Source organism: Halichoeres trimaculatus, unplaced genomic scaffold, assembly GCF_033239565.1.
Source record: "Halichoeres trimaculatus isolate MK-OKI-2021-1 unplaced genomic scaffold, fHalTri1.1 fHalTri1_scaffold_5, whole genome shotgun sequence".
NCBI lineage: Eukaryota > Metazoa > Chordata > Actinopteri > Labriformes > Labridae > Halichoeres > Halichoeres trimaculatus.
In genome coordinates this window covers 25525118-25551627 of record NW_027437183.1, presented here as the reverse complement: position 1 = coordinate 25551627, position 26510 = coordinate 25525118, and the positions used below count along the sequence as shown (strand labels likewise).

The 26510-nt window shown below is 39.6% G+C and overlaps 1 protein-coding gene across 3 annotated transcripts in view; it reads left to right on the top strand.

Moving 5' to 3' along the window:
• The window catches only part of edil3a (EGF-like repeats and discoidin I-like domains 3a), a 129652-nt gene that overhangs the window by 6712 nt on the left and 96430 nt on the right, over nucleotides 1-26510 (top strand). For 2 of the 3 annotated variants that reach the window (XM_074670475.1, XM_074670473.1), the window contains exon 2: nucleotides 25373-25402. In XM_074670475.1, the coding sequence (XP_074526576.1) occupies nucleotides 25373-25402 (30 nt within the window). The remainder of the gene's footprint in view (nucleotides 1-25372; nucleotides 25403-26510) is intronic. The other variant, XM_074670474.1, reaches the window with a different exon arrangement.

Here is a 26510-nt window from a genome sequence, read left to right as displayed (position 1 = left end):
TCATCAGCCTCTCCTCTTGTTAAGTTGGAGTATAAATATGTTGCACCCATCTGCCTGCCTGGGTTTGCAATTACTGGACGACATATAGGCTGCGAGTGCCTCCCTTCCCTCAGCTTTAATATGATATCACATGTAATGGCCCAACTCTGAGAGCCTAAGTAGCACCTAAGTAGCTGTGCTCTTGAAACAGAAAGCACCTGCAGTAAAAACCTGAATTCTGAGCCATGTAATGTACGAATGAATCTCTTTTTGCCCTTTTGTTTTACACAGAGTAAGTGGGGTGTTCAGATTTTGCTTGGCAGCTTGTTTGTGTGTATGAGAGTGAGAAAAGTTGGAGGGCAGAAATGAAAAGCTCACTGACAAGCATCTGTGTGCCGTTTTATTGCATTCTTTATCGGAGGCAGACACAGTTTGTTATATTGTGGATTGTGGAGTGGGTATTGAGCGTCCTCACCCGCCCTGTTTTTGTCAGGGAGGTGTCAGAGCTGCATCAGACATTCATCCCCAGTGTTCGCCATGAGTGAAGAGTCCATCTTTCCACAGCAGATCAATAAACAGAATACATTATTTTGGAGAAAGTGCTGAACATCCGAGGCAGTGTGAGACATTTGAGCCTTTTGAAAAGCTGTATTGTGTGAACAAAGCTTTAAGACGGCAAGATTAAAATTAAAATGTCATTTCTCTGCGTTTGAAGCTTGTTCACGAAACAATGACGCATGGACCTTTGTGTGTTTGAGTGATTTATCTTCAACAGAAGCCAGCTCCTGACACATTTTTAGCTGTAATATCAGCTGTGTGTGATCGTATTAATGTCTTTAGTGCTCAGGGTTTGAGCCTAAGCTTGTAATTTCTATAGCTTTATCGATTCCTCAAAGATTTTTCTAACAATGTGTGTAATGCGCTCAGTTTTAAAGCACAACCAGGAGTGTGTGGTCCACCCAGGCCTGTAATAAGTTTGTAATGGGAGCCGATTTTGTGGGTAACTTTTCAAATAAACCCAAAGCTTGCAACATTTCAGCTTTTATTTATTGGACAAGCATGGCTCGGCTTGCTGCAGACTGAAGCTAAGCCTGCTTTAGTCATAATAAGATTGAGGAGTTAAAGCAATGAGCTTTGCTTTGGTCTGATAAAGTCTCTCCGTTGGGCTCTGGAACGCCACTGCATTTTCAATAAGCCCAATCTACTTATTTGAGATCAGATGGGTGCAGGTGGCTTAAGTTCTTACTTGCAACAAACCCTGAGGAGATGTGGGCGACTTATTCCTATTCTGGAGGCAAACTTTAATGTTGAGCCCCATAAAACAGTCAGGGCACAGTTTGAAAAGGGACGGGGATTATCAACCTCTTTCCTCGGTGGCACACTTATAAACTAAAAGTTAGTTAAGAAAATAGTCCCTAACTGACACTCAGATGAAATGTCAAACTTGAAGTGGTCTGTCTCAGTCTTCCTCCTCTTGACCCCACAGTGCCTGCATTTAAAGAAAGCCTCGTTGGAGAATCTGTTTGCTGACTTGATCTCATTCCCAAGCTCATCAGCTTTTTTTTTTGATGATGATGTCAGTTCCTCGTCTGATGATGTTGTCTTTATGCCGCCATGTGTATGTGTGTTCCCAGCACTGAGAGGTAACCCAGAAATGTCATTACACAAAGTCTATGCAGCCATTCAGCAGACTTTGGATGTGCATCTTTACTTCACATCATTTGCCAAAACACCAAAAACAACGTCCTTTTGTTTACCATGTCAGCCCGCCTGCTTTTTCACTTAACTAGGCTGAATGCCAGCGAGAGGGTGTTTGTTGAATGATTGAGAACAAGAAGGAGACTATCTGCCAAGGAAATCTTCAGAAAAGATGTCCTTGATATGTTCTTTGATATCAACAAACAGCATATAAGCCAAATTTCAACTGAAAGACTTTTTTTGTATCTTGAATATGAACAAAATCTACCCTGGACTACTTCAAGTGTCTTTAGAGAAGTTATTTGAGGTAAAGGCATATAAAAAGTGCTGTCCATTGAGAAGTTAAGTTTCAAAGTGGGCTATCTTCAGTCCAGATGTTTTAGATTACCCTGGGGGTGTGTAGTACCAGAGGAAAAAAGAGTGAGAGGGGATGAAAATCCTCTTCAGAGTGCAGTTCAATGAACAGCCGCCATTCACCTTCAATCGTCAAGGTGAGGCTCATTTAAAAGGAGTTAAACCATCATTGTGTGATTGCCACTTACAAAGAGGGCAAGGGTTACAACAATTTGCACCACTTTGGATACTGCTAAGTACAGGTATGCTGCTGATGATCAGATTACTGTAATCTTCAACCACTGTATGGTAATACAAAGACATTACAGGATAACAGACACCCAATAAAGTCCAGGTGTCTGCTCTCCCAGAGGACCCATGTCCCCAAGTTTAATACAGGCAGGCTGTAACTTCATCAAGTAACTTTTAGCTTTACAGCTTCCTTTCATTTTCCTTCAACAATTTAACCAAGTGATAACTTCAAATGAGTTCACAGAATATTTGTTTCTTTAAAGAAAGTCATGTCTCCTGGTGGAAATTATCAGCTAAAACAGTTTCACTTTAAGGAAAGGAAACATGGGAAACCACACCTCTCACTAGTTAATGATAGTGCAGGTATGCTCAGTTCGAATATAGCAAAACACCGGCCTGTGCCCCTTTTCCATCGAGAGCCTGAAACCTATCCCAACATGCATGAGCAATGAGTCACTTTACAACCTGCACATATTTCTATCAGAGGGCCAACATGAATAGACACATTGGCTCAGCATTGGCCAAAGAGAAAGAAATGTGTTAATTCTCATGTGATTTTCATGATTTAAAGTCTGTGTTACATTTTTAAAACGTGATCAAATTCAGTGTATTTAATGCATCGTTGTAAAGGAGGGGTGTAAAGGTACAGAAAAGTAGCAGCTTGGTTTGCACCTCAGTTTGAAGTTACAATTAGGTTCAAAGGGGATAAAAGGCAGGACATGAATTTTATTTTTGTTTAGTGAGAACTTAAAGGACTTCCTTTGTGAAGGTTCAAGCCTGCTGAGCTGCTCAAATGCCCCTTTTCTAAAATTTTAAAGAGGGCGTAGTATTATACTTTTTGGTTTTCAAAAAATATCGTGGGATCTCCATGAGATCTTCACAAAACTTGCTGAAATGATGAGGTCAATGCATGAAGGACGATTACCTCTGAATAATGCCAACACATCGCTATAACCTCAAAAACATGACCTGTGCAGACTTTACAGAACATTTCCAAAAGTGCAGCCAAATAAATCTGTCTCCCAGTCTGCTTAGATATTCCACATGTACATTTCTTAACTCTCCTTCCTCTATTTATTCTGTTTCTGTACCAGGTAGTCTGAAAGTGCTTTCTCTATTATTTACCACTGCTGAAGCCTTATGGAGTATTTATTGATATGATCTTAAGGACCTGATGTTCTTTACCTCTACGGGAACACATTCTGAAGCGTTTACTGAAGACTTTCTTGCAATCTTATCGAGTGCAGCGTCTGCTGTTAAAGTTGCAGAGAATGCCTTGCAAAATTAGCAGCAGAAGAAGTTCAAAAGTTTAAATCCCAGCTCGTATTTTTCACAAGATTCAGCGTCTTGTAGAGAAATCTTTGTGGGATATCTCACCCTCTGTTTCTCACTCACTCTTCCTCTCACTCACACACAAACACTTGGAGTTATTATTATAACACATCAAATCACGGGTCTTTAGGTGGCTGCTGCAGCTGGCTGAGCATTCAGTTTGATGTTCTGAAGAAAGTGTTGGAGAGCTTTTGCCTGCAGTGTTTTAGACTCGTTTGTTTGATTGTGGAGCATGTGTTCCCTTCAAGATCCCTGCTTGTCTCTTTGTGTCTGATTTGTGTGTTTGTGATTCATTTTCTTGTTGATTCAACATCAGTAATTTGTTTTCGGCATGTGTGCATAGTGATAATTGCTTTACACTCGTTTATCAAGTTTTGAGGTCTGCTGAAGTGAACTGGGTTTAATTCAGAGAATTAAAATAATCACTGGTATAAAGCTAAAGTTTAATGTGGAGAGTCTTCTCCTGTGACTATAAATCATCACTCAGTTACTGTACACTGAGCTTTGTCTTGCTACATACTGAGGCTCTTCTGGAAGAAGTGCCTGCTTTATGACATTCACTGACCAAAGCGTAAGCAGGATGAAGAAATTCAATTTGTCAAGGCCGGCCCTTTTCAGTACACACAATGCACAGCTTAGGCCAGGCAGTGTGAAGTACGAGAGGAAAAAGGATCCAAAGATATTTTGTAACTACTCCCTCACCTCACCTACTTCGACATTCAGTGCATAATAGAGCAAGTGCAGTTTCCTTCAGTCATTTTTCACTTCTTTAATTTGCCGGCTTGACCTTTTTGAAAGAGGCATGAGAAAGATGCTACACACAGTCAGCTGTGATGTGATAGGGAGCGACCTGTGTACCAAGAGTAAAAAAATCAACAACCTTTGATTGGTGCTTGTTCATTCAGTTACTTGTTCTAAAATTATACAGATATTTACAGGATAAACCAAATAAACTAAGTTGAGAGTGAGATGATTGTTCATCAACCAAAATGAGGTAGGAGGTTTAATTAGCCGTAATTTTGATTTTTGCCACAATTGTCCAGTCCTATTAAAGATATCAAAGCAACATGATGGAACTAGAAAAGCACTCAGAGAGTGCAGACCTCCGCTAAGCATATTGTCAGTGTTACACAACACTTTAGTCCTACTTTAATGTTATACTCCCTTTCAGCAGACTGTCTGCTGCAGTTTGGTGTTAGTTGCAGGTTTGTACAATAATTTGTGACCTGACAGTGTTAACATGTATGATGACCCAGTACATATTTTATCTTCAAGATCTTAGTATTCAGAATATTGGCAGGATCTGGATTGTACTTTTACATCTGTCAGATATTATGGTGACCTTGTCTAGTATACTTTTGCAAGGCAATCAAACCATTTATGGTGGAGTTATATACACATATGGTGAAATTGGCCCTATCTCACAATGATAAAGAATCCTTAAAAAAACAATCCTGGATCCAGACGGTGATCCGGATCACCTTTAAAATTTAATCACTTCTTCCTTATCTCATTTTAAACATATCCTGAAAATTTTATCCAGATCTGTTCATTACTTTTTGAGGTATGTTGTTCACAGTTAGACAAACGCTCCCAAAAACATGACCTCCTTGTCAGAGGTAATTAAAAACAAGGATATCCAAAGTTTGATTCTTGTGGTTGTTTTTGCCTTTTAAACACATTTAATTTTATCTTTATTTCCTGTGAAAACTCCTCACATGAGTTTTAATTTTTGCTGTCTCAGAGATATTTTGATTTTTGAGGTATATTTGGCTTTGCTTGCATTTTTTCTTCTTCTTTCAGATTCTGCAGGATCCAGTTAAGCACCAAGTTGAGCGTGATTCTCAGTTAAAGACTGCATAAAAATGGCAATGTTTAAAAACTACTTGACATTTCACGGAGGGTTTCGCACAGGACTGTTTCCAGAAGTCTAGGTTTACTGAGTCTCTGGCATGCCACCAATTAAGATTGCAGCAGCTCGCAGCGTTAAGCCAAGGAAATGTCAGTCACGTAGCTCCCCATCAAATGGCAGCCTGCCATCACTTTTTTTTTTTTTTTTTTTTTGGGCGGTTTAACAAACAAGACAGAGTGGTGTTTGGTGAGCTTTGGAGGCTGTAGAAAAGCTGTTTGAACTGATCCGGTCTGGTTGTTTCTCCCTTTTTCCTCAGTCTTTATGCTAAGCTAAGCTAACCTGCTGTCATTTGCTACAGACAGAGATGAAGAGAGTGTGAGTTTTCTCTTCTACAATAGGGGAACTGAAGAATCCCCCCAAATTGTTTCCCATGCAGCAAAAAAAAAACAAAACAAAATAAAAAACACTTTTTAACAGAAGAACAACATATTCTAACCCAGGTTTTTCCCTGTGTTTATTAAATGCATTTTTGCTTTTTAAACTTATCTATGACTTCTTATCTCTTACACACAAACACAGCAAAAAGACCAAACATATATGAGCCGTAGTAGAGTATCCTTTGTGAATTTTGGATCTGCCAGTTACTCCGGGTGTAGTTGTGTGGCATAATTTTCCTTTCATCCAAAATGCCACATGGAAAACATCAAAACAACAAGAGAGCTGATGAGGTAAACATTTAACAAACAGGGTCACAGAAATGCCTTCATGTGCTGATGAATATGCATTAATCCTGTGAATTAGTGACACACTTTTCATGTCAAACACATTTCCAATTCAGCCCCTCTTTTCTCCTCTCATCTCCTAATCTGCTCTGGCACTCTCCACCACAGACACCTTCCCCTCAGCGGTAACTGTGAGAAAGATTCAGATGAGATGTGAGCTGCACTTCTTTATACATGTTTGATGAATCTTTTTATGCTTCTTCTGGGATACAAGCACGAATGTGGGAGATCTTGTCTAGAAAAAAGGTACAAAAGATGGGAGGTTTCCAACTTCGTAATGAGGCTAGCAAGGCTCTCTTGGCTTGCGAGCAAACTAGGGCATCTGTAATGAGCGTGCAGAGAAACGAGGTGGTGGGCGAACTGAAACGGGGAGAGGGGCATGTTGCAAACGAGATTTGAGCCACAAGCTGTAACGTCGGCTGTCCACTGGATGTGAGGAGGGAGGAGGGGTCAGTTGTACTGGAGCTCCCACTCAACAGGAGATACTGCAAGAACTGGATAATTGCAACTCCCTTCATACCTAATGTGTTTGTTTTCCAGGAAACCGTGGTGAGATTTTTGACCAGGCATATACAATTTCACAAGAAGCTGGAGATGGATTGTGTGAGACGCAGCAGTGCCTGTGGGTGGGTGAAAACAGAACGGGGTTTAAAAACAAAACTGTGAAGAAGCTTTTCAGGGAATTTGAGAACATAGCCAAATTATAATTCAAGAATTCAACTTTTTTTTTTTCTGCATTGGTTTATACAAGGCCACATTGGCACCACAAACATTTCTTCTGTTGCTAAATGGATACATAAACAGTCGAGTTGTTACACTAAACAATCTGAGCTGAATGCTGCTGCATATCCACAGTGTCATAACTCCCTGTTACAGCATCCCTTGTAATAATATTGTGACTGCACATGAGCTTGGATGACTCTTAATTAGCAGGAACCTAAATGAAGATGGATATGAATTATTCCACATTATGTAAATTATCACAATCCATCATGTGGGCCTTGGTGCCATGTTTCTCTGCCAGTCTGAGATTTACAATAAACTGAGATGAAGATGTGCTCACAGTACCTAGAGCCCAGGAATTATGTTTACAATTTAACTTTATTGTGCAACCAACTTTGTATAATTTTTTCGCAGAATCTGTAGGTATACATCATTTAATAAACTCAGTTAATGACGATTCACGTAACTCTGAAATAAACAGTTAGGCAAAAAAGCAATAAATAAAAAGAGATCCAATAACAAAATACAATTGTAGTGTAGAAAAAAAAGGAGAATGAACATATGTCAGTGTTCAGTGCTTCCATTATGTTTAACCTGAGCAGGCCTGACTGATTCATCATTTTTTAACAAGTTAATCCACTAATGTGAAACAGAGTGTGTTTGGGCTTTTATCTTATAGCCAGTTAATTTTATAATTTTTTTGTTACCAGCTGTGCCTTCGGAAGACCACAGCAGTCTTTGGGTTTAGATAAGATTATACCAAGAGATTTTTATTTTCATTTATTTTTACTTTTTTAATTGTTATTTGTTTGTCTTATTTACACCCCATATTTTTTTAGAACAGTGGAAAGTTACGAAGAGAACAGTCTGGAAAAATTGAACATAGCAGTTAACTCAAGCTTATCAGCTGCTCCTAATACCAGCCCCTGTCAGCTGGCAGCTCAGCTGATCACATCTGAGCTTCTGACTGGCAAACAGCAAACTGGACATTCTCCTTAAATTGCTTTATCCTGCCTTTAAAACTAGTAATGGAACGGTTCACAAAAAACACGGTTTGGTTCTTATCATGGTTTTGTGGTCACGGTTTTTGGTTTGGTTTGTTGTACATTGTTGTTGTTTTTAACACCCTAGATTACCGTATACCCTAATAATCCACTATTAATAGATTATTTTTCAATTATGTCATGTATAGTCATGAAAAACCTGAAAGAATGCGGCTGTTTCCCATTTAAAACATCATTAAAGCTGCGTGAAACAGAAGTGGCCATAATGAGACACACACTTGCGTGATTTAATCTGCTGCAAGCGAGGAGGACTGTCTGTCTGTCTGTGTTTTAAATCATATGAAGGAAGCACACGCACCCTGAACTGAGTGAGTGAAACAAAACGGTTCAGACTTTTTTTCATAACCTGTTCTATAGGGATGCACGATATTATCGGCACAATATCGGTATCGGCTGATAAAAGCTTAAAAACACATTTATCGGTATCGGCAGATATGAAAATTTCTGCCGATATGCACAGCCGATAAGGTGCTATTCAGTTAGGATTATTATTATTTTCCATCTGAAAAATAAGCTCCTTACATAAAATGTAGCACTTCATTTATTTGCACTCCTCCACCCCAGCTCCTCCTTATATGATGTGTCTGAGTTCACTTGTGTCATGCATATTTTCACTGATGTCTACTCTGCTCTGCTCTTACCCTGAAGTTTCTTTGCTGCTGCTCTCCCTGCCTCAGTTTTTCATGTGTGCACATGATAGGGAGGGTAGGTGTGCTACCCTCAGAGCTGTTGTTCAGCCGTTGTGTAGCACTGTGTAGGTGTGGGCTCATTTCTTCAGTGTCATGGGAGGACCTTAGATGTTCGATACAGTGCAGTGTGTCATATATTTATTACAGGGCTGGACTGTTAGCAGACTGGCTGTCAAAGGTTCCCAAAACCATTCTTTTTTTTACAACTACAAATTAGACATTCATGAGAGGGGCATGATGCAGTAAATGACTCATTAACCCTGTAGCATTTTTATTAGGAGGTGCTTCTGCATCTCGTTGTGTTTTATAGTGATTTATAATGGCGGCATAATTAACATAAGAATATTCCTCGTCTTTAAAGTCACTACACTAAAGATGCAGCTATAGTTTAGGAACCATCACATTTTTTATTTCCCCCATAGTGACTCCAGGGCTCATACTGTACATGGGTAATAGTTTCACTACAGGAAAGCTAGAGTCCTAGGTCCCTGGTGGCTCCTAAATCCTGTGAACCCTCCAGACCAGGGGGCTGAGTGTATTATTGCTGCCCCTGGCCCGTGATGAGGAGATGTATTGATCTTATCCTCAGACAAAAGCCCTCTGTGCACCTCTGCAGGGCTTAGACTTGGCTGAGGCAGGATGCTCAGTAATGAGAGCGATAGAGGGCGGGACAGGAGACCAGCTTATTCCTAACAATGATGGAGACCTTTCCTATAACGGAAAAGAAAGAGGCGAGCTTGACTTTCTGTTGTGTCTAGTTTATTTAACCTCTCCCCAGAAACTGCACTGTCCTTTCTTTCTCTGAGCACAGCTGAGGTCTTAACTGGCTGTGCACTGTATCCCAATGGTTTTATCTGAAACTCAGACCTCTTGTGGGAATATATCAGCACACACTGTCTGAAGAGTAAATTTGGTTTACTCCCAGTTTGAAGTAAGGGGAGCAAGGGAAGGTGGTCTTAGACGATTAAAAGCATTTCTCAGAGAAAGTGGTTTGGGCTTATACCACACATGAGAGAGTGGGGCACCTCTGGCCAGGAATAAAAGATCCAAACCCCTTTGAGAGCTGCAGTTAGATGCTTTTGCGGCAACACAGCTTGTTTTTATGACAGTGACTCCAAAGAGAGGACTGTGTGTGTGTAAACTTTTGAGAAGATGATGATGAATGGGTGAAGGCTCTGACCTCACAGTGACCAGAGTTCAACCACACCATGCTTATTACCTCTGCTGATTCTGGGCTCTGGCTGTTGTAGGTTTTGGTTAGGGTTGCCCAAAGCTTACATCATGCTGTGTGACAGAGGGGGTGGTAATAGAGCTGAAGCCAACCTTTGTTTCATGTGCAACAACAGATGAATATGATTATTTCTTGAAGAAAATGAGTAATGTTGCAAATTTATTCCCTCTGCGTCATGTCAAGTGTTGTTAGCGCTTGAATACACCCGAAAATGGTATGATGTGTTTGTGTGTCATGACAAACTAATTCTTATGAAAGCTTAAAGGGATAGTTCAGTTTTTTTGAAGTGGGGTTGTATGAGCTCTATGTGACCACTAAGGACATTAGATACAGTAGAAAGTTGTCTCCTCTCCCTCAGTAAGACACAAACTGTAAGCGATGGTGACGAGGAAAGCATCAACAACAACAACAAGAGTCGTGGTAGCAGTAACACTCAGAATCTTGATGTCCAGTGTCTGTGGATGTCTCCTCTGTATTCCTTTCAGTCGCCATCTGTAGCAGCTCCTCTTCTGTGTACTCCGGTTCATACAGGTATCCTTTTGGTTCCAAAGTGAATGAAACTTAATCGTCGCTGTCACAGTCACTCATTTTGAATTTCCTAAGCTGCCTCACAAACCTTAGAGTACAAACAAAAGAATTATGATACTTGATCAAACTTACACGAGGCTACAACCAGCACTCGAAGCACAGCTTGTTTACATTCCCCACAGCTGAAAGAAGGAGGAGGGGGGACAGAGCGCACTAGCACTGCGCGGAAGGACACATGACCAGTTAGTTCGGTCCGGATAAATGTTTATATTTCCGAAGACTTAATGGACTTAAAAAATATTTTATGTAGCGTACTCTTAAACTGTGGTATTACTTTTTGATTTAGTTCTTGTAGGCAGAGAAAATAGCCTTTGAATCTGGTACCGTCTGTCCCTGTTAGCGCCTATTTCCTCGACACCATCGATTAAAGTTTGTGTCTTACTGAGGGAGAGGACACAACTTTCTACTGTATCTAATGTCCTTAGTGGTCACATAGAGCTCATACAACCCCACTTCAAAAAAACTGAACTATCCCTTTAACGATGCCCTGATTACAGACAGTTGTTTGTGTCTGTGAATATAACTTGGATGACTTTACAGAAGTATTTTGAGGTTTTGGTTCAGAGTCTTAGCTTTGCAAGGACTTTGTGATACTGCTCTGTAATTCAGATACAACTTTTTGGTTACTTTAACTTTGCATAAGTTACCACCTGTCTTATACTTGCAGCCTGGCAGCTTTCACAAACAGTTGAACTAAAACAGAACTCTCTTTGAAATATCTGATCTCTGATCCTTAAACTTAAAATCAATCAAATGAAGGTTTTCAGCAACTTAAGCCAGTGGCTCCAAACTTGGACCAGACATCTGACACCCCTGTGACAAATTTCACAAACATTCAGTTTTCCACAAATCTCAAACAGATTGATTTAAAAAGTCCTATTGCTGCACTGCACGACAATTAAACCTCTTCAATCTGAACTCCCCTGTCATTAATGCAGATGAGACTCGTTTGAGGGATGTGCTGCTCTGACCTCTCCAAATACTAAACAGGCTTTTTCTTCCTCACGCAGTGAAAATCAGTTGATCTCAATGAGGCGTAAAGTTTAAAGGACTGCCCTCAGCTATTGGCAGACTTCACAGGAGCACCCAAGGCTTCTCTCATCTTCAAATGTCCCTGCAACGAAGATCCAGATCCTCTCTCTGTGGGCTGGGTTCTCCCAACAGCTTTAACAAACTCTGCGGCCTGAATGCTCTCTGTTATCAATACTCATTTTATGTGTTTGATGTTCTCCTTTTAGAAAACGTCTCTCTTCTATCTCTCTTCTGAGGTGCCTTTTAATTCCAGTCCACAGTCCTGCGTGTTCATTTTCCCCCTCCTTTGTTCTCTTTTTCTTCTGTCAGATCTGCTTCTGAGCAGGAGGCTGTGTACGTGTTGAGCTACTCAGGACCACACTGTCTGTCTTTCTCCTCTTCTATGGATGTTTAGCATTTTCAGCCCTCTCTAAACATCTCTCCTCTCTCTTCTCACCTTCCCTCTTCCCAGAGGCCAGAGCGAGCTTATTCCCTTTGGCTATTACATCCAATTAGGAGAAGTGAGAGTTTCAGCCCTCCTCCTTTTCTACACCAACAATGTGAGATACAGTGGAATGAGTCAGGCTTTTCTCCTTTCTTCCTTTGATGTTGACAAATTACGCTTCAGACACACACTTGGCAAGGAAACAAAGATCCAGTTCACACTTTCAAGCTCAGATTCTTTGTCATTTAGTGGATGAGATGTAGAATGGCTGAGCCTGTCTTTGAAGCAGAATTGCTTGTAGCTTCTCTTTAATTAAGACACTCTAATGGTGCAGGTTGTGCTGTTTTACACTTCTTTGGTTTCTGGTGCGCCTGCTTTGACCGTAACTTCTGTGCCGTCTGAGACTAAAGGTGTCATAAATTATGGTTAAAGGGTATTTAGTAAAAAAAAAGAAGAAGAAGAGCTGAAGATAACCTTTTAACACACTTTCCTCTGCACAACTCTTGGCCTTTAAGTATTAAAAGGGTACTGAAGAAATAAAACACATAAAAAGAAGGCAACCCATAGGGGAAAGTTATTTGAAAATGCTTTTATTTATCAATTTTGCCACTTATCATGCTCACGCTTGTCAAGTACCCAGAGCAGCTTCCTCTGTAACAGATGGCATCTCAGTGAGGTGTTTGTGCTAAATGCATCCAAAGCCCAGAGGCTTTTGATAAACCTGGATCATGTTTGATTTATATCAAATATTTTCACAGATGATAAAGACTTCCTGTTTTATTAAGAGCCATTCTAAAAGAAGACGGTAACAGGAAACTCCTCACAGTATCAGTGAAATTGGTTCGAGCCTCTCCTTCGAAGTAGAAGTTAACCTTTGGAGTCCAGTCTCAGGTAATTAAAGTAAACAATGTTTTGTGATCCAAAAGAGGACAGGAAATTAGCATAAAATTTCAGGAAACAGCTTGTGAAACATAATGGGGTCAGTGTGCAGGAGCTCTGTAGGAGCTTATTTGCTTTTGTTTATTGGTCACACACATTGATGAGATTTGACTTACGTTCTTGCATACCTGAGAGTGTAATAACAGTAGTTTCATTTTAGAAGAACTGTCCCTTTAAGATGGTGGTGAGCCCTCTCATGTGGAGGCGAACTATCCTAAGCACTCGCTGAGTCTGCTTCTTTCCCCGTCTTCATGTTTCTTCTTTTCCACACTGTTGCAGTTATAATCCCTGCTTGGATTTTTCATCTGGAAACACAGATCAAATAAATATACGTCCACCCTCCTTTTTTCTGTTCACGTTCCTGTTTGAAGAACCACACAGAGCAACACTAGAGTAGCTTGGGTTATGATCTGACCACATCATAAGCTTAGTGATGTGGCATTTGTATGTGATGGCAGTTTTCCGTGCTAACATTTGCAGTGTTTGCAAACTGTGGCAACAGCACAACTTATGGCATCCATACTGTTTTGATACTGAAATCGTGTCTCTATTTGAAGCAGATCCTTTGTCCCTTAACAGGCCATCTTTTCTCTGATGTGACATCTATTAAACATGCGATCAAGTAAACATAGGGATACACATGCAATAGCAGCACCTCAGCTGAAAAGAGTGACTTGCTTCACTGCCATGCTCATCAGCCTCTTTAAAAGGCATCTGCTTGTTGCTCATTAAACAAAGCAAAAACCGTTATTCAGTCAGGAATAATTTCTGAAGAAAAGCTATAATTAAGGTTTAAATGAATAGTTTGTTTGCTCTGACTAGGTTGCAAATGTGATCATCTCTTTGTCATGAAATCAATCAAACCTCTAATTTGGACCCAACTGCAAAAACCATCATCGGGGATTGTATCTATTGACTGTTGTCAGAAAAACTGACAATTTTCACTCTTCCTGTATCCCTAATGGAGTCCCTATAGCTTATTGACAATCAATAGCATCTGTAGCACTATTGAAATGTGTGATTAACTGACACTTGGTTTGCACACTGACACTTGCACAGACTGTAGAAAAACATATTGATTGTGTGTCAAAAACAGAGTCTGGACCTGGTCCTGGATACGTGTGCTGTCTGTATTGACCACGTTACAGAAACACTTTCCCTCAGACAGTTGGAGCCAATAGAGTTTTCCCCATGTTATGCCTGGAATGGCAATTTGATGCTCTATTTGACACAACACCCCCTCCAAAGCAATCATATCCCACAGTATGGTATGTGACCATGGAATTTAAACTTTGTATTGTAGATGGGGTTTTTTTCCCTTTTGTTTGACTTTTAAAGTTTTTGACTTTTTAAACGACACTTACATGAATTCCTTTTCAAAGCCAGACAGTGATACTTTCACCATACATGCAAGTCATTAAATATTAATTACTTTAGCTCTTAGTAAATGTTTAATGTTTATTTGTGTTGTGGAAAGAATGTGGGAAGTCAACCATAACCTCATAACAAAGCTTTCATGGCTAAAGGTGGTTAAAATGCCTGTCCCTAGATACTTTAAAATACTATAGAATAAATGTATGTGAATATAAAAATACAATTCCAAATGCTTAAAGCACTTTGAATCATGTACACCATGTGCACAGTAATTAAATGTGTAATGTTGTGACTATTTTATTGTCTCAGATGCCATCAAAGTTTTACACTTCTTTTAATATTATTTTTTTATTCACACATTTTCAGTTAAGCAGAAATAGTGAAGAAATGATGTCAGTCCTCCTTGTTAAAGCAGATCCACTTTTAAATGTTGTTTAATGTGTTTAACAGGAAGATAGAGGTAAATTTTCTTCACACATTTATATTGTCCCATTGAAAAGAAATTACACACACACACACACACACACACACATATACACACACACACACATATATATATACATATATATATATATATATATATATATATATATATATATATATATATATATATATATATATATATATGTATATATATATATATATGTATATATATATATATATATATATATATATATATATATATATATATATATATATATATATATATATATATATATATATATATATATATATATATATATATATATATATATATATATTAGTGCTTTCAAGTGATTAAAATAGATAATTAAGCTAATCACATGTCTATTCTGTGATCAATCATGATCCATCACATATTTCACTTGGGCTTCATAAAGTCTAAAGATAGAATCTATCTATTGAAAAAGTATAACTGTCCTGAATTTTGTTTCGAGTGTTTTGAGTGGTGCTGACAAATGATTAAAATATTGAATCAGGTTAATCTCAGTGTTACTGTGGATAATAATCATGTGTCATTTTGCATGAGCAAACAGACTCAAGGAAGGAGGAAATTTTCATGTTGACAAAAGAACATTTTGTTTCTTGATAGAGCCTTGTAAAATGCATCTTGTGAGGCACGTTGCAAAGCTTTTGTAAAAACTATGTCCTCTTACAATCCACCTTGCAAACATGTCAATTTGTCCAAGGAACTGATCAGAAAAGAAAACTCCTTCCTGCAGAGTGTACGTAATAATTTATCTTGGTTTAATATTCCTTTTTTAATTAATTATTTATTTATTTATTTTGTACTAAAATCTATTTGGTCAAACTGCCCAAAATGTGTTGCCACAGACATTTCAGGGATTTTTAGTCACTCTGCACAGCTGATGAGTTATACAAGTTAAAATCTTGAATGAGCTAAATCATGACGATGAGATTAATTTTAATAATGCTTGAATTTTGACAGCCCCAATAAATAAACTTATAATTTTTTAGGCAAGTAGTCTGACCCCTAAATTCCACCGCACAAGCCGCGCAGCGGAGTGTTGCAGTCTTGCTCCGATTGTCAAACCTCACTGGAAGCAGTGCACTGTGCAGCTCAATCCGAAGGGGGGAGGGGGAGGGCTGGTCCTCAGAGAGTCACAGGCTCCCGTGTGAATAGAGATATCACACAATCACCATCCACTCCCATAACTTTTGATATGTCAGTGTCCTTTCTGCTTGTATCCTCATAAAAAGGACGTTTAAGATCATACAGTATGTTAAACTTCTCCACTTCTAAGATCAGCTTCTCTTCATCCATGGCGTCATGTTGTGTCTGGGACCCTCTGACCGACTGTTTACCTGATTCACATGCCTCCAGATGTGACGTATTGATAACATATTGGGCAAATTTACGTTCGAGAGTTTGTGCATTGTGTTTTATTTTGAATCTTCAGGTGCTTCACATGGTGACTTCCTGTCCAGTGCATTCTTATCGACACTGAATTCATGAGGTTTGGAAGCAGCCACGCAGAAAATAGACCTGAAGCGTATTTCTCGCGCCTGGGCAGTGGAATTTACCTGATAGATTACAATGGAAGCTAAGTGCTCTGCAGTACGTTTCAAGGAAATGGCATGGCGTGGCGTGGCGTGGCGTGGCGTGGCGTGGCGTGGGGAGTGCAGTGGAATTTGGGGGTTAGTGATCTCAGTATTTTTTGACTGTTTGAAAATTATTTAATCTCTGCTTTCCAGATGTACTTGTGAGTGGAAAAGGGCTTACAGTAGGAGGTCATAAAGAAATGTGAACAAACTTATATTTTATTTTTCCTTAATTAAGCAATGCTTTCCTTTGCCAAGACTGTAAGAGGTAATTACATTGGAAATAACTGACAGAAAAACAATTGTCCATTTTCATATTCTGCATTCCCATTTCTTTTAAAACAGTCCCCGCATAATGTAGTTTAATGTAGTTTATACTACTATAAACAGGTTGAAACAGCATGTTAAAGCATTTAAAGCACTTTTTGCCCTCCCCCTAAACCACATGTGAAGGAGCCAGTCAGTAATGGAGGGATTTCACCCCACACGCCTCCTCTGCTGGCAGAACAATGAAATGAGGATGGATGAGTTGTTTACTTACTCAGAGATAGTGTTTACCACTCCACTTGATAAAAAGAGCTACAGTATGCTAGCCTGCTTCCTTGTCATTAGCTAGAGGAGCATCAACAATGCCTTCCTAATTATTGTTGGTATTGTGTCTGTGAGTCATTTCACACTTAGCCACCCACTCCATAGCGAAATGATTTAATGTTAATAAGCTCTGCTATGATGGAACAAATACTTTAAGGGTGATGCTATGTGGGAGATAGACGTGCACTAAGCATCTGCTGGGGTTTTGAGAGTGAAAGTATGTGTGTGTGTTTGTGTGTGTGTGTGTGTGTGTGTGTGTGTGTGTGTGTGTGTGTGTGTGTGTGTGTGTGTGTGTGTGTGTGTGTGTGTGTGTGTGTGTGTGTGTGTGTGCATGTGTGTGTGTGGGTGGAGGGGGGTGCAAGAAAAGGTGATATCTGTTGTGCTAATGTTGCACATGAACACAGATTGCCATATGTGCAACAGTGCAGCAGCTAAATCCTCATTTGTAACAAACCATTTGAGGCATTGTTTTTTATTCTGTCAGTAACAGTAATGAGATGATAAAAATTCTGAGAGTATTTATCGCCAGCTGGACCCAGCTCCACAAACAAATGAACAAAAGTCTCAACACTTTTCCTCTTCCTCACTTGGTTTTATGTAATATGTTCAATCTAGGTGTGTGAAAGCTGGTTTTGTAGATCCTGACACTTACATCTGCGGTAACTCGTACCAAGAATTACTACTTTAACCATCACATACTGATTCAAGTTCTTTCTCTGCAGCTGCTGCAAGATGATTGTTATAATTAAAACCACAGGATTACTGCCGAAACACATGGAACAGTTCAAACTGTGAGTCAGGCTGTCATTAAATGCAATTCTGTGGCAGATTAAACTGGTGCAAGTGATAATTTTATAGATCCCCTCTTTCTCAAACTACTGTATTGTGATGTAAAGTGCTCACATCTCCCACTCACTGCCAGAAGAAACTCAGATGCTCCAAACTCACTTGGTTTTTTTTTCTGCTTGAGATTCATAACAAGAGACATTTGACAGACACAAACAGGATTTGTCAGCCCCAGAGAGTGGTGTCAGGGCTGCCAGCATTAGCAGTGACGGCTGGCTGTCACTCTTGATGCTACACTGCTAAATGGGAGTACGATCCATTACCCGGATTGTTTTGACTTTGTCCTGAGTCGACCGGCCAAGGAGGCAAGAGAGATCGGCTGTACAAAGCTTCTGTGATGGATTGAGTTTTCTTGCCGACACTGTTGTATAGTGAAGTTGTTGCCTACAGAAATTGTACCGCAACTAAGGACAGCTGTCATTAGATACAAAATCATGAATGCCATTGGTCATGGCCCTCAGATGCTATTCCAGGACCTGTTTTTTTTTTTTTTACAAATGCTGTTACATTCAAACCTGAAGGCAACCTTTCCTTTAAACTGCTGCATTGTCAACATTCACAAGGACAAACCAAGATGAGGAATCTCATTATCACAGGCTTTGTAATCACAGTTTGGCCTTTCACATAGAGAAATGTCTCCCTGTGAAATCCTCAAGGATAAGGGTTGATGCTAAAACTGGAAAACTTACACTGAAAGGTGTTGAAAAATATTTTATGCTTCTTCCCACTCAAAACACCAGAATATCTTTTCTTCATCACATCTCAGCTAATGGGTGCACAGTTTATTTATTCATTTACATATTTTTCCATTCAACACAGACGAGCCAAGCAGTCTCGAGCCCACCATTGTGTTGCTTATTGAAGTAAAATATTCTCTTCATCTGCTTAATCTAGTCTTTCATCCTAAAAGTCATTTTGGTGTCTCAGAAAGCAGCCCATCAAAATATTTGTTCCAAGCGCCTGTTTGTCATCTCAGTTAAGTGATTATGAGAGAATTGGAGGCAGTTTACTGCCTGTGTCCACTGTTAAAAAAATCACTCCCACATTATTTACTAGGACTCTCACAGCTGTCAAGAATTGAAGTAGCTTTAGCTTGTTTAAATTGAATTGACCACATTAAAGCGAGGAAACTGAACACAACCACGGACAAGATGAAACGGTTTGTTGTGAAATCTTACACAGGTCATCTTGTTTAAGACGCCCATTTCCTGAACTAACGTATCACAAGTTTATTCTACTATTGTCACCTATGTGATTTAATCTGCATTATGTAATAAAAGGTGAAGCATTGAATAAAAAGTTTATCATTCTGTTTTTTTATTACAACACCAGTTCCATAAAAGATGGGACACTGTGCCAAATGTTAAAATGGGGGTACTGTGCTTTCTTTTAGGTTTCATACAGTCCCTCTGCTACCCCATTGAAGTCATGTAATGTAGAGCTCAGTCAGTGTTTCAACTTGTCTCTGAAACTCTTTGCTTCAGTTTCTTTAAGGCTCCCTGACCCCGACAAAAACACCCTCCTTCTGATTCGCCAACCTCTGAGGGTCTGTCAGGGGCAGAGCTACGTGCAGACCTTGGTGTTTGAGGCCCACCCCTCCAATGTGTCATGTATCAGCTGCTCCAAAACCGGAATATATGACTCGCATCAAGGGCGCCCCCCCAGATGTGAAAACCATCCATAACATGGGCACTTGTGCATTCCAGTGCTTGAAGTTATGTTGTCCTTTGAACTGTGTGCTGATAGCATGCTGGGTGGTCGCTCCTCCTCTTGAGACGATAGTATGCAGTGTCCAAGACCATAGGACAGTTTCCCAGTTCACCTCTGTCTATCTTAAATAAGTTCAGGCCCAGATAGACCAGCATATCTGGATTATGTCATTTATAGTTACCTCACTGCATAGTGCTGTTGCTGCTTGCATTTGTGGACTCAATGAAAAGCTGTTTTTACATATAGTGGTTTGTGGATACCCCTACAGAGTCCATCCCATATCAGTTTTTGGCTCTGAACCATTTAATGATAAAATGTAATGCAGTCGATGAAATCCTTAAATCCTGTGGAATTTTACATTTAGGAACATTATATCAGAATTGCTGAACTATTTCCTCACCCAGTTCACAGAGCGGTGAACCATTTCTCACCTTAACTTCAGACAGACTCTGTCTCTCTGGAGTGCCAGAGAGACATACTTCCAGTCATGTTCCCAACCTGTTGCAAATTAACAAAGTGAGTTTGGAGATACTCCTCCAGTTGTTATTATTATTATTATTTTTAGCATTAGACACTCTTTTAAATGTTTCCCCCCTATCCAAACTATTTTAGAACATATAACCAACATTGAATTCAGTATTTTACTTTCACAATCGAACATTTTCAGTTTCAACATTAAATTTGTTGTCTTTGCACAATTTTCATCAATGCATAGGCTTTGAATGATTTGCAAACCATCCCATTTTTTTGTTTGTTTGTTTTTTTTTAATCAACACTTCATACCACGGCCCAGCTCATATAGAATCTGGGTAGTGTTTTCTCTACGTCTCACCTTTTTTAAAATCTATCTGTGGTTGTCTATCAACCATGATTCTGTGATCACATGGCTTTTCAGAGACGATCTAAACCCATTTCACACTCTCATTCACTTGAGATGAACCACATTCCTCTTGGCACCTTGTGCAAATATGTCACATCAGCCATCTATTCTATAAATTTCACAAGCATAGGTGGTGAATTCCCAGAAATACTGCAGTCTACTCTGTCTAAAATGCTACATTACAGTTCAGTTGTGTTTGTGCCAAAATGTGATCCATTATTTTCTCATTCAACTAGAGAACAAGATTAAATGTGAGCTGAAGTGAAAATGATGTTACAAACTGGCCTCAGCAGATCTGTCTCCACAGCCTGGTTTTCATTTTGTCCTTTGCTGACAAGCACTAATTAAGAGCAGGTGTTTTGGTGAGCCGTATTTCACAGCTGAGCCTGCTTTATACATCTGGTGTAGCTGGTGGCAGAAATTATTTTATACTTATTTCCCTTTAATTCAAGGTCAACATTGAGGCAATTGCAGAAGTTTCCTTTTCTTTTTTTCCTTCTTTCCCCCATTTTTAAAAAAAAATATTTTTGCTTTTTGCCTACAGACCTTCTCCATTAAGTGTTTACTGTTTGCTTTGGTGTTCCTGTATTATTGATATTGAACCCATATGACTTTATTAAATGCAAAAGACAACAATCTTGCTACTATGTGTGCAGTACATCTCCATATTTAAGTTATTTAAAGAGGGGGTATTATCTTTCCCATATTTTAAACATGGTTATCAAGTAACAAAGATTGGTTGTCCTTTAGAAACTTGCAACTTTTAAAACTGCAACATCTTTTTTTTTCCCCTGAATCTGTGTGTTAACTGCTTAAAAAGATACATTCTAGAAAGAATTAAGAAGAAAGATTTTTATCATATTAGGATGTTCTGACTGTTTTTTAGTCCTCAAACACCAAGGTCTGCTCATAGCTCTGCCTCAAACAAGCCTTTAGAGGGCTGGCCAATCGGAGGAAAGGGGGTTTGAAGAGTGGGGATCCTTTAAGAGACAGCACCTACAACAAAGTAATTCAGACAGAGGTTGAGAAAGGGGTTTTCTAAAATACCTGTGTGGGAGAAAAAAAGGGATTTTCATTATGGATAGAAGTTATCTAAAGCTAATACAGGGTTAAAGGGAGACAGTATGAAGGCTAAAAATGCACAAAACCCCCTCTTTAAAGGTTGCCAATTCCACTGCTTCAAAAAATCTACTGCCCAAATTTATATTCACAACTGTGGTGTATCCTGTCTGGTCTTGACCTCAGCATCACCCACCTCAGCTACACTCCGTGAAATTGAATGAATGGAGTTATACCGGTCTGGGTACTCATGTAGTACTGTACCCTTTGAGGCTAAAAGGAAAGCAGTCCCTGCAGAGATAATAGATCAGTTTTCCATATCTCACTCTGCTTGGGTGAAATTGGTTTATGAATAGAAGGTTCACACGAGGAATGAAAAATAGGAGATTTTTCAGATACTGTTTGGTATCTTTGATAACTTTAGTATTTTCATGAAGACATATGTGTATATACTGAATGATCTAATGGGAATGTTTGTATGTAACACAGGTCATTACAGAGCATGTCTGGTCAACCACATTGTGCAAACAAATCAGCAGTCTCACAATCAGAGGAAATTAAACTGTTGCTTCTACATTTAAACTCTTTTAAATGTGTGTGTGTGTGTGTGTGTGTGTGTGTGTGTGTGTGTGTGTGTGTGTGTGTGTGTGTGTGTGTGTGTGTGTGTGTGTGTGTGTGTGTGTGTGTCTGTGGGTCTGTGTGTCTGTGTGTTTGTTGTATATGTGTGATGTATATGTGTCTTCTACCAGTCTAGCACTCGTTGGTCCTGTGCTCCAGCCTCAGTATCTCCTCCGAACACCTTGAGGTCATATCGGCCCCATGCTGGACAGGCTGCCTGCTTCCCATTTAGATTATGGATGGTTATTACTGCCTCCAGGCTGTCTGTCAGATTAAACCAACAGTGTGTGTCCCAGGATGGAGGCTCATCTTGGGCAGGAGGAGGTACTATTTAAATAAGTCATCTCCAGAACTGTCCATGTTTTACAAGTTTGTTAGTGCAGCCTTAAGATGCATCACTTACAACACCTTTGTTATACACGCTACAATAAGGTAAAGCTGTCTCTAAATCAGTAAAATAGTTGATCAAATATTATAATATGCTAATCTGCTATATGTGCTTATATAAAGTTTGCTGGTCAGGAGGATGAATATCTGTCAAACGTGAACAGAATACATCAAAACTTATTGATTCAAGCTCAGATATTTGAGGTTCGGTTCACAGCACGTCTTGATGAGAGACATTAAACTGTGCAGCCTGCTCTATCTCATGGTTTACACCGAGGCACTTTTAGAAACACGGTTTGTAGCACTCAGCTGGTAAATTATAACAGCTCCAAGATTCAATATAGATCTGTTTATTGCTGAGCTTCTGAGGGGAACAAGCGGGGTGTTGATTTGCTGACAACTTTCACAGGGAGGAACATTGAAAGATTTCAGGTTAGCAGGGCTTTACAAACTGAACAGATCATTTAATCTGAAAAAGCTTCCACGTTATCAGTCATAGAGCCAAATTATGATTATTAAACACACATTTTTGATAACAAATAATTACTGAAGGCTACAAATATAAGAAAACCCATCAAACAATACCCTTATATATGTTTTTGACACTTTTTTGCCTTTTATTTGAATTTTACACAATTAAAAAAAAAAATATCCAGCAAAATAGTGAAGCAGTATGTGATTTATTTTTTTACGCATTTTTCCATGCTTTTTTTTTTCTTTTCTTGTCTTTTCTTGGAGAAGAAAACACAAAATATTCACACATCCACACTACACTTTTAAGGAAAGTGCAAACACAGGTCCTTGAAGTGTCTCATGTAGCCATGCTAACACTGCAGGTTTACCTCCCACACATTGCATCCATGTGGGGGAGATTAAGACAGTTTTGTCCACAACTGTGAACCACTAAGGCATTTATACAGTGAAGTGTTTCCAACTGTGTGGTTACGAGTGTGACTTTTCTCTGTTTCACTCTTTTTATATTCAGAGCCATTTATGACATAAATGTGGTGATGTGATGTCAATAATAGACTTTAAATGATGTTCATGCCCAAGGGAAGTATTGATGAAATCCACATGAGTGGTCTTGACTTGACCTGTCTAAGGAGCAAACCACTGAAGACCCCAAGTCTGGCATGCATACAGTACAGCTAACAGTCAATACCGTATGCACTGTTGTATGATTTCCCATTTAAATAAACACAAAAACCTCCTTTATGCAGCTGAATCTTTACATGCCTCTACGTGGGAGTGAATAGGCGCTTTGTTGATGTTTCTTCTTTTCTTTGTGGGCGTGTAATTGTGTGTGAACTGTATACAGTATGTGTCTGCGAGTTTGATTGTGTGCGGCTTGACCCCTATGGTAAGTGTGGAGAGGAAATGGTAGAGGAAAAACCGCAGTCGAGTAAGTGAAGCGTGGAATGTGCTTGGTTTTGGGATTACACACTGGCCCGTGTGCATGGGAAATCACAAAGGAGAGCTTCCACTGGCAGAGGGATGAGAGGTTGGGAAAGAGCTCGGCTTTGGTTCTCCGCGACTTCAATTTAAGCTTTCTCCCTCACAGTTAAGGCAGTTTTTTAAAAGGCTGCGGTTCACTCTTTAATTCTGTCTGTTCATCACAATGGTGTCTCAGTGAATCATTTTCCCCTTCAGTGTGCAGCTGTGAGAAGAGATTCATGGCGGCTGTCTGAGTGGAAATCATTTGTTTTAGAGGTTCCCTTAGTTTGTCAAAACAGTCAACTCAGCTCTTCTCAGCAAACATGAATGCAGACCCCCCAGAATTAAAGCACCACATTAAATTAGATTGGCAATTTAAAACTTCTGAAAAACCCCAGAGAGCACTTTGTAGAGTGATATCATTTTCACGTCCAGAAAACTGCACAGGAGAAGCAGTCTGACAGGGAAGGGGTGGTTTGTAAAGAGAGAGGAAAAATTGACTCTGTTTATTTCTCTCTGTGTTATGATTCCAAACGAGGCTTGATTAGTTTCTTGAGATGGTTATGAATGCATTTGCAGCTGCGAGAAATCCAGGCATCCATAACAGTCTCGCTGTCTGGCTCATGATCTATGTGGCCTTAACCCTCTCACCATGCTAATATCTAATTAGTATTCAAAGCTGTGAGAGAAAGCATGTACATGACAGTAAATCATACTTTAATTACGCTGCCTCTTTGCCAGGCAGTATCATTAGCTATTGAGAAATAACAGATGCATATTTAATGTGAACTTCAGAACACAAAATCCCAATACATTGATGTTTGTCCATCCATCTATCCAATACGTGCCTCCTCATGTAACATATTACTGATCCTCCTCCGTGATAATGTTGGTTTTATTTGTCATACCCTGCATCTATACCCTTGACCTTTTACATCCAAAGCTGCTTCTTCTACTCTGTTTGAAGCCTCGTTTTCAGAGCAATTTTGCAAGCAATGATGGAGCTGGAGGGCTGAGGTAATGATGGCAGGCAGGCCAAATCCCAACCACAGAGATGTACTGGGGGTGGGGAAGGTGGGGGGGCTTATAGGAAGCAGGGATGCAGCAAACAAGTTTGTATGCCACAGGGTTTAATCCTACACTGGTCCAGAATGATGAACACGTATTAGTCGAAGGCCACCGACTGAGTCAAAGTGTTGTTCCAGTGTATGAATGGGGGATGGGGTGTGACAGTGCCTGGTCACGTCTCATGGAAACAGCGTGGGGTGTTCAGCAGGCAGGATGCACCACCACACAGGTAGCAGCAGGTGTGTCTGGATTAACGCTTTATGAGTGGATAGCATGTGAAATGATATTGCACACATGCAAGTGCATGGAGAAATGAAGGATGCAAAGGAATCAGCAGCTCTACATGCAGCTGCTGCACCATATACTGTGACATAAAAGCTAATATAATGTTTCTCCCTCCCTTCCTCCCCCGCCTCCCTCTTGTCCTCCTCTGTGTCTCAACAGCAGCAGATGGTGAGGAACCAACTTCAGCAGGTGGGAATTTTTTTATGCTGGGTAACGTGATTTCCCAGCATTTTTGTGTGTATAAGTGTGTGCATGTGTGTATAAGTGTGTGTGTGTGTGAGAGATAAGGGGATGGACAGATGGAACTCTTTCAGATTTTTAAATCTTAGCCCAGCCCCTTCCATCTTTCCTCCATTACCACAGACTTTAATTCCTGTATCAACTCACTGATCATGCCTGGTCAGCAGCACTCCCATGATTATATTATTGGAAGTTCAGTTCATAAAGCAGTTCCATTTAAATCCATGGTAATAATGCAGCTCAAGAGGAACATGCCAGTCTTTGTCTGGTGCAGACGTTTGAGATTGTTGTCAGAACCTTACAGTCTAACTCAGCTCAGTGATTGCTTGAGTATGGGTGCTTCATTTCACTTCATAATCCATTAACTTCAGAGTGTCTTTCTGTGCTTCAATATGTCTCAAAACCTACAGTAAAATGCATCACATCCTTAAATGCAAGTCATCACCATGAGCCTTAATGTACATCAAATCTATTCCCTTAAGAGTACGCTGAGTGTGTTCTGGGCTTTGTCTGCATGAAATGGGCGGTAAAGGAAGTATCTCTGCATCATCACACAAAATCTCTGTTTAACATCATCATCCTCAGAGAGTGCATTTGGTATTCTGGAAAACTGCGTCTCATTATTGAAGAAAACTAATGCAACCAGAGTTTCATTACAAAAGCATGACCACCGAGGATAACAGTAAACAAGCACCTGATTTATCTTCATCAGCGATATAATTAAAATGCCACTTCATATCATATGCACACATGCAAACCTCCTATAGAGCATCCTCAGTATCAAATTATATTTGCCTTTTTCTTTTATTAATATTAATTTCTGCTGGTTTATTTGACATCAAACAGGTTGAAACAATAATGATTTATTTAGTGAAATCACAATACCACAAAGTCAAAGCAAGCTGTGTTTGCAATGCTAATAATGGTGTAATCTCTATAAGTCAAGACGCAAGACATTCACATGTGCGTGTACATGCTGACAGTATTATCAAAATCAAATTGCATTTTCTGCTTTTTATCACAAAAGCAATAAACTAGAAGTGAATATCTATATCTT